At 42.3% G+C, this 12,992-nt stretch overlaps 1 protein-coding gene across 3 annotated transcripts in view; it reads right to left on the minus strand.

Annotated features, from left to right (window-relative positions):
- The window catches only part of IL10RB (interleukin 10 receptor subunit beta), a 17,477-nt gene extending 4,911 nt beyond the window's left edge, over positions 1–12,566 (minus strand). For 2 of the 3 annotated variants that reach the window (XR_006415920.1, XM_044442519.1), the window contains exons 1-5: positions 12,258–12,566; positions 8,356–8,479; positions 5,578–5,735; positions 2,319–2,488; positions 1,195–1,354 (exon numbers count right to left, since the gene is read on the minus strand). Coding sequence is in view for 2 of the 3 variants with exons in the window: in XM_044442519.1 (XP_044298454.1) it covers positions 1,195–1,354; positions 2,319–2,488; positions 5,578–5,735; positions 8,356–8,479; positions 12,258–12,309 (664 nt within the window). In the remaining variant the exon portion in view is untranslated. The remainder of the gene's footprint in view (positions 1–1,194; positions 1,355–2,318; positions 2,489–5,577; positions 5,736–8,355; positions 8,480–12,257) is intronic. The other variant, XM_044442520.1, reaches the window with a different exon arrangement.
- Positions 12,567–12,992: the final 426 nt, after the last annotated feature.

Here is a 12,992-nt window from a genome sequence, read left to right on the forward strand (position 1 = left end):
TGGCATGCTAATGAAAGGCTGGCATGTGACTGGCAGTGCATGTAGAATGTGCCTTCAGTCATGACTGGGCATATGTAGAATAGCTATACAGCCAAATATAAACCAGGCCTTTTGGGTTTCTATTGGAACGTTTTTACTTATACAAACATTTATGCTATGCTTTCCCCCTCTAGAACAGCTTATAAAAACAAGTGTATAGACAATCTTCCATAATGAACAGACAGTTAGCAGATTAAAAGCAGCTTCAAAGAGCAAAAACATAATGGCCAAAATAAACAATCAGTAAATTAAATTTGGCAACAACAGAATCAAGCTTATTGAAAGAGAAACATCGTCAACTGATAGTGGAACATAGGTTTTAGCAGCAGCACTCAGCACAACTGAGATTTGAATGGTTCTCATGGGCCACCCCACATTAAATGTGGCACAGGAATCCATGCAAGACGTACTGAATGTATGATCAAGTCTAGCTGAGCCAGGAGTGGGTGCTGCAGGCACACCAGTTAAAACTGGGCAAAAGCATGCTCAGCCACAGCTGACACTAGAAAATCTAATTTAAAAAACCTGGATCCAGGAAAACTCCTAACCTACTAACCTGACCATTTAAGGCAGGGTTGGGATGTACAGCCCTCCAAAAATTGTTGCGCTCCAATTGTAAACATGACTTCCTAACTATTAGATAGCTTGGAAACAGCTGACAGGGATTGCAATCCAGCAACATATGGAAGGTCACATGCTCCTCACCTGTTTTGAGCAGAGTATAACCCCATTTATGAGAGCCAGGCATTCTATCCCATACCAGGGAGGCTTCCAAACCAATTACACTCTTGCCATGTGCAGATCTAATTTCAGCATGTTTACCTTCTTCCAGACCATCCCTTGACACCAAAACCCAATTCAGAATCAATATGGCCTCCCTAGACTACAATGATAACAATATAAATCTAAGTATCACAGTAAACTGATAATCCCTCCTAGTAGTTTCATGCAGGTGTCCAATGCATAGATGACAAAACAAATTGCATGGAACCACACAGGCCAAGGAGTTGAGCACAACTATTCCAGGTACCACATTCTGAGCCCTTCTCCCAAGGAAGGACTAGAGCCACTGAAAGACTTTCCCCTCCAAGTCACAGAGGACAGAATGTATATGACTATCCATTATGAATACACATTTAAGCCATTAAATATTACCAGTGTTAGTTGAGCTGGCTGTTCTAATACAAACATCTTCACTCCACTCTCCACTTTTATCCAATCCTTCAATAAATGCTTGAGCTTTAAGACAATATTTTGTACCAGGATCCAAGTCAGATATTCTTTGAAAAGTATGATTTATACTCTCATTTCTAACCTAGGAGGAAAAAAACAAAACAAAATCATTATAACAATGAAACCTGCAACCCTATTTTCTTGTTGGATACAGGTAAGATTGCTAGTAAATGTATTTGTGATGATGGAACCTAAAGATATCTCAGCAATGTCGATCCATACTGATATAGCACCATGGAAACAATGGTAAAGCAGTAAAGAGGTTGATACTGAACTAATATTGCCAGTACATGGAACAAAAAGGGGAAGAGTTGGAAGTATGGTTTACACGAACTTGGCAGTTTTAACTTAGTTCACATCTACAACTGCTCTGTGATGCAATGCAATTTTATTTAATTCAGGAAAGAGATGGTCCCTCTTCTTCCCTCCCTTGCTTTCATTAGTTCAGTCATACTGCTCCTTAGATCTAGAACCGCCCCCCCCCACCCCAGAATCATAATATCCTCAAGTGTTTATAAATCCTTCCTTAAAACCCATGTTCCTTTGCACAGGTGCCCTTGAGCACCATTTACTTTTTTTGAAACTGCCTGATATTGGGCCTGCCATTCTTCCCACCCCCCATTTCTTCACTTAAATTGCCATCCTATGCCTGTGAGCCAGGTGGAGCCAAGTGGTTGTGACCTACATCCTGGGACATTTTGTTTTGTTTGTGCCACAGCCTGAGGATCCTATGAGCCAAGTGTATTCCTTCCGCTCCCAGCCAATGGCACAGAAAGAAAAGTGAGGAATCTTTGGGCTCTCTCTTTTGAGAGACATCTGACTTCCTGAGTGTTCTCCAGATTTCTGCAATACAGATCACAACCAGTAGCATACCTTTCTACTGATTTTCTAATTTTCTAGAAAACTTAGGACCCTGGGGATCAACGCTTAGCCTTCAGACACAAAACTCAGCAGAATTTTCTTGTCCTTGTGCATTTGTTGATGAAGAGATGTACATTCAGATACCAACATATCAAGCCAGATCCACAAAAGCTGGCAAGAATTACCTGCTCGCCACCATCTTTTTTCCATATTAGCAGCCTGTAAAGTATCGAACCATACAAATCCCGTAAGGAAGACTTGCTGCCATCACGTATAAAAAAGGGGTCAGTAAGCTGTACATTTAAGACCCCAGGTTTCGTGGTTCCAATCTGTACAGCAGGTGGCCCAATGTTTGCTAAACGAGGAATTGAAAAACAAGTGATAACTCGCATTTGTTACTCTGCTTTTGGATCCATTTAAACATATAGAATAGGCTGCAGCATGTATATAGCCTGTTTCTCTTCATGCCAGAGAGCAACAGCCAGTGAACCCCTTGTACACTGACTGACGATGACTGTGGTATGTATTGTAGCCTTCCTCAACCCAATGCCCTCTGAATGGCCATCACCACAGCTAGTCGGGGTGGGACAGCAGTTGCAATCCAGCGTATCTGGAGGCTACCACATCGGGGAAGGCTGATGGCTGTCAAGGGCTACTCCTATTTTCTAAGCAACTATTACCCAGCTAATTTAAAGCAGCACAAAATGTACTTCCCTTCACACATTATTTTTTGTGTCATGGAACAATTGAATGGAACAATTGCTGTGTTGTCCCCTGGCCTTGCCAAGAGCAGAAGCGTGTCATTTTTCAAAAATACCTCTTTTGAGATTATATGAGCTCAGCTTCCATCTCTGCTGACACTGAAGAGACAGACACTGTATCATTTATTAGATTTTCTTAAGCATGTATAATAATCTTGAATTTTGAAGCCTTAGTGGTATGTGCATTTATTGCTGCATTCCACCAAGCCACCATACAAGTAGCTTTCCTGTCATGACTACTCAACCCAGTTTCATCTCCATGACTTGGAATGGGTGCTTTGGACATTGGTAGTGGTCTGGAATCGTAGTCCATGTGTTCTTCCTTCTTCCTTTCAAGCTTTGCTATAGAGGATTGCCAGGAATACAATCTGTTTCATTAAACTAGAATTGGGCTGCATTTACTCTAATAGCATCTCAGCTATTTCTGGCTATTGCTTAGTGACAGGCTTGGTACCACTGAGAAGTAAAACCAGTAACTATGTTTTGAGTCAGACATGAAAATGTGAAAGATAATGTGTCTACCAGCTCACTGGCTTCAAAACATTTACTATGGGTTAATATTTATTTTACTAAAAATAAGAGGGAGGGAGGGAGGGAGGGAGGGAGATTTGAAAATGACTCTCCGAACAAATAGTTCTCTGCCTTCTGATCTAGTTTCAAGGTTGTGTAAACTCAGCAGGGTAATAATTTTCCTTGTGTTCACAGCATGGATCTGTGGGAGTGCCTGAATAGAAAGAAGTTTACAGAAACTTTGTGGATTGTTCTATGCAACATTGTAAGAACAAAAAGCATCGTCAGTAAATTGAATAAAATTATAAATTTTATGGAATCACCAATTTGGAATCTGTAAGTGTGAGCTCTGAAAACATATTACTAAAAAAGTAATTGGTTGAGGCAATCCAAATAAGTTACTTAAGGGCAATAAACAATAAAGCAATTCCAAAGGGCACAGCTTTTGGAAAGCTTCCCTGAAGCAGCACAGACAAAGGAGTAATGATTCTAGTAATGTGTCGGTCAGATCAAAGGATATCATGGGAAGCATCTTCATCTTCCATTGACAACATGGATATTTTGCTAACAAGCAAGGTATTCCCTTTCCAAAAGCATTTATTTAGCAGAGATAGGCTGTTTTATTTCTCTGAAGCTAAATATATTTGCCTTTTCAAATTTCCTATACTCAGATGCCTTACGAGGAGCCAATATGATGTAGTAGTTCGAGTGTTGGACTGGGACTTGAGAGATCTGGGTCTCCACTCAGTCATGAACCTCATTGGAAGACTCTGGGCCAGACTCTCAAGCTACTACACTTCGCAGGGTTGTTGCTGTGAGGATAAAATAGAGAGAGGGAAGCTGCCTTGGCTTCCTTGGAAAAGGAAGCAGTGTTGGGTATACATGCAATGTCACAACAACAATAATATACTTGGTAAGTGCAGAACATTTAAAACTCATTACTTCATATCTGAATTGAAGTTTGATTTTCACTGCCAAACATCTGATATTCAATATCTGATAGTAGTTGTTGGGTAATCAGGAGTATTTTATATTATTGACACTACTGATCCAGCAGGACAGAGAATCTAATCTGCTCCACTTGTATAAAGAAGTTGCACTTCTAAGTCATTCATTGAGGAGAGAAGGCAGAGGCTGGTAAATCCAAAGAGAAAAACAGATAGTAACTTTTCCCTTAATGATAACCCACGCAGAAGGGCAGTTTTGCCTATTTAAATAGCAAATTAGTTTGTGCAGCCCATTCCCCCTTGCTCAGCACCTCTTCCCACCTCTGCATTCACCTTTCCATCACTGAGGTTGCTGTAAAGGTCAGCCTGTTTTCATAGATCAGGCCCTGTGCGGTGAACCCAGCAGAGATTCCGAAAAATAACCATCTTAAGTCTACCTTCCCAATTCACCAAGAAACTTTGTGTCACAAGCATGACTAAATATGTGTCACACAAAGTCTTGGGCTCTTCAGAGGGTTAGTCACCTTAATCAGATCAGCTTCATTTTCCTAAGCATAAAATGCCACCTGCCCCCCTTAAGCAATGGTGTGTGAGTAAGGAAGGACGGTTCTCTAAACACTGTCTTGGCGCTCCTCTTATTCCCCATTTTTGTTCACAAATGCTGCTTTCTCAGCACAAACGGGAAACAGACTCAACTCAAGCAGCAATCAAAGATGAGGTTTGTGTAACTTCCCCAAAATTTGTGCAAATGTTATCTGTTCAGTCTAGAGAAGAAGTTTGCACAAATTAGGAGAAGTGTACAAATCAAACTGAGAATCAGGTACAAGGTAAATCTTGTTACTGGGCAGACATTTCTTTTCTTTACTTTTCTCAAGGGCATTTTATAATTTTCCCTTTTAAGGTTTCTTTTAAAAAAGTACTTTTGAGTTTGTTGGCTATTCATTGTTCCCAATGGCGGGGAATTATAGGATGTTTGCCCACAGAGACCATTTTTCTGTAAAAAAAAAAAAAAAAAAGAGGATAGGTAATTTTTTTTACCATGGTCTACTTTATAATATCCTGGAATTAGTTCTAATATAACCATCAAACATATGTCTTTTCCTTATTACAATCTCTTTCTATGGTAACTTATCATGAAAGCTTTGAAAATAATATAAAGAACTGGAAAGCAGTATTTTAAAGCCAAACAACAAAGAATCAATCTGTGGAATCTATAAATTACTTACTGTCTGTGTATGGTGTGAAAGTAATGTTTATCCAGTATGATGGCTTATCCTCAAATTCAGTTCTAACTCTTACATTGGTTGAACCATATATAGGTATACTTGTAATATTGCACTCTGTGAAGTCAATTCTTTTGCACAGGTCAATGAATTTATTAAGTCTATAAAAAGGAAGCAAAATGAATTAGGTGAATAAAGAGTTCTTGCAAGTTTCAGGCACTAAGCCACAGTGTTAAATCATTTTTCATTCATACCCTGATATATTGGACAAATTTATCTAAAACACATAAACCAATTATATTACAAAACTAACAATACAATCCTATGCTTGTATATTGAGAAGTAAATTTTAGTCACTTCAACAGGGATTATTCCTTGGTAAGTGGATATATGATTGTAACCACAACCATTTCATTCTCTGGTTTATTTTTTATGATGCGGAACATTATGTTGAAAAAACTCTTTCCAATACTGTTCTGCAGTGGTATGCTTGTTTGAAAATTCCTGCTCAACCCAACTGCTACTGCTACTGAACAAGGCACAATGAACTTACTCATCTGTAAATAAAGTCATACATAACAATGTGAAAGTATCAGTTTTGGCCCTTATGTTGCCTGTGACATGATTATAGTAACTTCAGAGGTAACAGAGTATTTCTGCAAAAAATGGGCGGTATTTTATTGTTGCCCAAAGATTTTCTCTCTTTTAATGACTTGGAACTTTAACAATTGCAAAATCACACAGAAGGAAGCAGAAGCAGATTCAAACAGCTGTGCAACAACTGTCTGGGTTTCCTATAAGCTTCCAGGAACACTTCCAAATCCCCATTATTTCTAGCCAGCATGACCATTAGTGATTGGGCAGGAGGAGGTCTTGCACCCATCCTGCTTGAGGGAATCTGTGGGCAGCTAGATTGCATGGAGCCCTGGATTGGATGGAGCTTTGGTCGGATCCAGCATGCCTTTTCTGATGTTAAGGCAGTAGAGCTGTCTTCAGATGGATGGTTCCTAGCAAAACAAGTTAAATGATATTCTGGAACAATTCCATCTTTGGTTCCTGAATGGGTTTTCTGAGGTAATGACACCTCTCCCTCAATAAAATTTTGTGTTTGAGGCAGGATGATTATGCACTAAAAACCTTGCTTGGAAATACCCTAGATAACAAGTAGCATGAACCCAGGAAAGGGAATTGCCTTGATGACAAAACAGTGAAGTGGAACAGAGAGAGCTACTAAATGGCTTGCATATTATGCATAATTGCTTGCATATTATTGCATATTATGAATGCACTAGAATATGGCCAGCAAATTGTATTACCATTACTCATCCATTACTCAGCTCACATTCCAATATTTTGACTCCTAAATCCTTTACATGGACAAACTAAATGCTGTTCAATTCATGTATAGAAACTATCTGTGACTTGTTTATTACTTCAGTGTAAGCACACAGAGGGGACATTTAAGTGTTGTGAAAGCGAGGAATTTCAGAATGGAAATGGAGGTGAGGGGAGCATAAATCTTCCCCTAAATGCACCACAGTTCCAATTTCAATTAAAGCCCCCACATGCTTATATTGAACTAAATAAACTAATCACATACAGCTTTGGCATGTATTATTTGAAGAAAGCTTAGTTTGCTGGTGACCAGCAAAGGACAATTGTCCTTGCACAAGATGTTTTTCCCTTCTACCAACTGACTCTGAAGCTTTCCCATTCCAGTCTTCTCTGAATGCCTGTGCAAACTTGGGCAGGGCCCTTCATTATTTATGATTCCACCTGCATTACAGCTCCAGATCCTAATTTCGAATGCAGGCATTGTGTCCCGGCCACCTGATTTACTCTTGCGCTGGAATGAACCTCTCCCTCCTCAGCTAATATAAGGTGGCCCAAAAGGTTAGATGACAGCGTGCCTCTGTTTACAAATCCTGACAGAACTTTGCAGTGGTCTCCATGGCTGTGATGGGCATTGCAAGCATACAGGCTGGATTAAAGGCGTGAGTGATGGGGTGGTACTGGGTACTGATCTGGGGCTCAGGCACACAGGATCTGAACACAAAGCAACAGAAATGTCTATATGCTCATTTACATAAGTTCTAAAGGGGAGAGGAGGTAATTCGACCTTGGGAAAAACCTCAGGCAAAAAGATGTGGGCGGGTGCAGCAGGAGGTGAAGCCAGCTAACCCAAGGAGATGCAATGCAACAGAGGTCAGTAGGCCCCCAGTTCCTTTATTTATTTGAGCAACTGGAGATGGACAGCACTGTGGTGGGAAAGATACTGTCCCAGAGATGTGAAGCTTCAAAGTAATGATTCAGAGCACCTAACATTGCTTGTTAGCAGGGGAGAAGAAGCACCTTTGCTTCTGACACTGAAGTTAAGTTGACCCCCTCTGCACAAGGAGGGGAATCATCCCCAGGAAATATGGTGTCGCTTTTGTGTAACCACAATGTGCCATGTGAAAGAGGAGCCTGTTCTGAGCCTTATCCTAAAATTAATGTTTGTGGTAAGTCACAAGATTTTCACTGGATTTTGTAAAATAGAATAATTATCATAAATATATGTACAGTATCATTCAAATATTATAATTCTTTATCCAAACAGGGATAGGGAGTTTGTATGTGAAGGAATGGAGGGGGAAAAACCCAGTCTAATAGGATAAAAGACTGTGGATGTTTTTAGTTTTAAATAGACCAGCAAATGATGTCAAAGACAACACAATAGGAAGAGACTTTTTAAAATATTAAAAACAGAGTATTCAAATTAGCCATTCATCTCACACTTACTGCTTATATTGAACTGTGTAAGTCACATTTCCTTCATGAAAATTAGGTGGATCCCATTGGAGAATGCTATCAAACATTAGTGAATGAATTCTTACATTTTGAGGTTCTGGAACCATTCCATGTACTGTAATATAGAAATATTAAATATCCTATTTAATATGAGATCTTGAAGTTCTTTTACCACCTCCCCGTGCCTCCATATATTCAAATCCGTTTAACATATAAATGTGCTTCATTAATTCAGTGTTCTTGCAAAATCCTCATACTCTACATAGTAATAACAACAATGACAGTGCAGTGATCATTCCTGCTTTTGCTTTACAAAGCTACCCCCTAAAAATATAATTTTATTATTTAAAAGCTTTTCTGTTTCTCTGTCAGTGCTTAAAAAGAATAGAAAGACAATTGTAAATAGGATTTTTAAAGAATGAAATGAAAAGTCCTGTGAAAAAAAATCCATTATATTCTAGAAACTGATCAGCAGTGACCTTCCAAATAGGGCCAGTTTCACACATTCTTGTAAACTATTGTGAATGTTGGTGTTGCTACAAGTCAAGGCTGAATCACCGAAATGTTTCTCTACACCCACTGGTCTGCTAATAGTCACTAGTTGCCCTATCCCGTTTTCTGTATTTTTTTTTTTTTAAACACAGGCTGCTACAAAACTGAAACTAGAAAGTGTTCCATGAACCTCACAGCACAGCAAGATGGTATTCAACCTCTCTTTTTAATGTGGTTTTAATTATAGCAAAAGGAAACCTAATTAGTATTTGTTTTCTAAAATAGCTCTATCTTCCTTTCAAAGCTGTCATACTGGAACCATTTAGTATAATCTAAAGGAATCTGAACTGATTAGAAAAGAAAGTGAATATGTCAGCTGGACACAAAGGTCACAGTCTAGGGGTACCCTTAAGCCCAAATACAAATGTGCCTGGGATCATGGCCACCCACACTACTTTCCATATGCAAGAGCATTTTCAGGTATGGAGAACTGATAGGAAATATGTATGTAACAGTCTGGCCACAAGAATTTTATGAGTGAAAATGGGTGCAAATATCACTGTACACTGACTTGGGACTGTGAGATTCAAGTTGTTTGGCTCTGGAGTTTTCCATATGAAAGATATCAGTGGGGCCAAGCCGCTGGCTGTAACAGAAAAAGGAAATGAGGCTGCAAGTTGCCTTGCAACTTTGCTGGGCATCTGCCAAGACTTACACTCCAGCAGAGGTTCCGTTGCCAACCTCTAGAACCTGTTGCTATTGCTGCCCGATTTCCAAGTTCCATGAACTCCAAGTGAAAGGAACGAAGAGAGGACTGCCTTCCACTCTTCCTCTGGGCAGCCGTGCACAGTGGGTCCAGGGGGAGAGACAACGTGAATGGGTAGTGGTGCCAGTGGCAAGGAGGCCAACCAACCCACTCAGGGCTGGGTGTTCTACCGAGGACATTTTGCCCAAGAACCCTCTGCAAGCCCACAACCAGCACTGCTTTCAAGCCAACAGCTGAGTAGAATGTAGGTACTGTAAACTGCTAGACCAGGAATGAGTAAAGCTTGAAAATCCCATCATCCTTCAACATTGGCTGAGCTGGCTAGGGCCAATGGGAGTTATAAGCCAAAACACCTGGAGAGCCTACACTAGACTCTTGGCGATGAACATACAAGTCATCAAGGGATAATAAACCCTACCCTAATTCCAGTGTTTGATTTGTATACACATGAATGACTTGTTTATATCAGACCAGAAGTCCATCTAATCCAACATTTCATCTCCAGCGATAGTCAAGCAGATGTCTGTAGAACCTTTTAAGTAGAACATGATAGAGACGTTTACAAGAGCTTTGCAGGGCTGTTAAGGACAGGACAGTTTGGAGGGCTTCTGTTCATGAGGCCACCATAAGTCAGAAACAACTTGACAGCACATAACAAAAACCAGAAATGAGAGGCAGCAATCATGTTCCTTCTTTCCATATAGCTAACTACACCATGGAGGATAAGTTCATGGAGGAGAAAGGTCTATGCATGTGTACAATGGGAAAGGGCTCCTGCATAACTCCTGTTATGACCCAACCAGCATGGAGTTGTTGGCCTTTTATCTGTCAAAACTGCACGAGGTTGTCCCAAATCTGTTTAATTCTTCTGCTAATGTGATCTAATCCAGGGGTTATTACATTAGCTTGTGGTAATAACACTGATGTTAAAGTTGGGTGCAATCAGTTCATCTCTCACCCACAAGCCACATAAGAATAGTGACAAAAGTATGTGTATGGTCTACTATTCCAAACAACAAAACAGAGATAGACGGAATCAGTACAAGCAAAGCATTTTAAAAGAGTTACAGCTGAGCAGAACTCCACCATTGGCTACCAATTTCTTGTAGTGTCTTCTCCTTCCCGAACTTGCCATTTAGTGCTAAAAGTCAAAGAGAAAACATGGAGAAAACTATTGTTGGGAGAGGCTCTCAAGGTTCTTTCACCACAATGGGATGAACCAAGCTGAAAGTCTAGCTGAGGGTCAGTGACTGGCTGAAACTCAACCAATAAGCTTCATAGCTAGTGTGGACTAAAATCTTTCTCTTCCAAGTCCCAGTTCAGCACTCTACTCACTACACTGCACTGGCCTTCCTAAGGCGTAGTTACCAGCACTAAAGTACTTCAGCCTAAACAATGCTGGTATTTTGGGCCCCCTCTTTTCCCTTTGGCCCCACCCAGCATGGGAATGCCCCCCCCCCCACCAGCTTCTCTGGAATGAAACTGGATCCTCACGCTGACAGAGATTGTGTCCTGCCCTGATCTAATCAACAGCAAAATCATAATCTATCATGAGAAGATTTCACAATTCTCTATTAGGAGGTAAAACTGAAACTTCCTGTTAATGAGAAGAGAAAGTTGCATCAGAACAATTAAGCTAATAAAATCAGGAAAATATCTGAATCTTGATTATGTAGAAAACCTAGAATGCTTCTGTAGTTCCATATGTTCTATTAAAGCCTCTGTGACTACAGTGGTAGTGGTCCAAAGGATTTCTAGAGAAAATACATTCTAGCCACTGATTGTCTTCAACCACTATCTGAGCATCCATTGTTGATGGGGGGGTGCAATGTTGATGATTTAAAAAAAAAAATCCCTCTTGGTTTTAGGTGCCATCTCTTTTTGAAGAGCATTCAGTCACAGCTTTCCATTTGTTCAGTTACTTTGCATGCTCTTCACTTTTTTAAAAATGCCTTTCCTCCTGGTTTTAGAATGATACTCTGTGGTTTAGAGGCTAAACCATACTGGTTTGAACAGAAGAGCACTTGGAAAGCAGGACTTTTCCAGTTGGGACATTTTTGTCTAATTCCACATCTTCGCAAAACTTTCACCAAAGGATTGGAGTTACCCTTTAGAATGGCAAGGGATGAGGTGCTGGAAAAGGTCTAGTGGAAGAGAGATGCCACCAGTGGAGAAATCATTAAAATGAGACAAAGGTATCTCGCATGAGTGGGACTCAGTTCATGAAGGGTACCTTTACCACTTCCCTACAAGTCCCAACATGGCTGGGAATGGTGGGACTTGTATTTCCACACATCTGGAAGCATCAGGTAGGGAGGAGGCTGCCTCTGAATCAGAGCAACCACATCTGCTGTGCCAGTGAACCACTCCCTGTTCCACCACTCCACCCTCCCAAACTGCAATGGCACCCCGCAGCTGCTGTCAGTCCTCCCCGACCAGGGTGAGCAGCAAGCAGATTCCCAGGTGCTTTGTTTGGACTTCCACTCCTACCATCCCTGAGCACTGGCCAACCGGCAGGGACGGCAGAGAGTGCAAGTCCAAGCTTCAAAGTAGTCCAGAAGAACTTTCTGCCCACGCCTACCCTCTAAACCTCCAAGGAGAACCCCAGGCGAAACAAGCTGCTCCTCCACCTTACCTAAGCAGAAAAGGCAGCTGCAGATCAGCCAGTGCCAGCCTCGCCAGGCCATCGCCCGGGCCACGAGGCCCGGAAGGGGGCGTCCACCCGAGGGGGGCTGCGGCCAACGCCCACCGCGGAGCACTACGCCGCAGCGCGGCCAGACCTCGCGCTGGGTAGCGCGGCGCCGCGGCAGCCCGGCGCCTCGTCCTCGTCCTCCTTGCTGCTCTCAACTCCCCTCATGCCGCGGGCCCCGTCGCGCCGCCGTTCCTGCACTTCCTCCTTTCCGAAAGCGCCCAGCTGCACCTTGTCCCCGGAGGAGCCGCGCCGCCCCGGGCACGCCCAGCTTCCGAGGCCCGGGCGGCCCGGCCCGCCGCCCCCGCACGCCGCTCGGCGCAGCCGTGCAGCGCAGCGCAGCGCAAGGGGCAGCCGCTGTCCCCTCGCTTGCTGCGATGCAGCCGCCGCAGCCCGCTGTGCCCCTCGCTGCCGCGTACGCCACGGCGGAATGGCGCAACCGCTGGGCAGGGACTCGGACCTCCACCTTGTGGGCCCGGCCCGGCTCGGCTGGGAAGGCCGCTGGGGGATTTGCGGTTCTCTGAGTCAGACTGCCCACTAATCTAACGCACGGGGTTGTTGAGAGAAGAAAATTAAACGAAAGGCCCATCTCGGCTGCCTTGGGTTCCTTGTAGCAAGAGAAACGGTGGGATATGTGTGTGATGATGGGAGGAGCGATCAGCGCCACATTATGGGCAAGAT

The sequence above is a fragment of the Varanus komodoensis genome, unplaced genomic scaffold (genome assembly GCF_004798865.1).
Source record: "Varanus komodoensis strain SLA01 unplaced genomic scaffold, ASM479886v1 scaffold4, whole genome shotgun sequence".
Classification (NCBI taxonomy): Eukaryota; Metazoa; Chordata; class Lepidosauria; order Squamata; family Varanidae; genus Varanus; species Varanus komodoensis.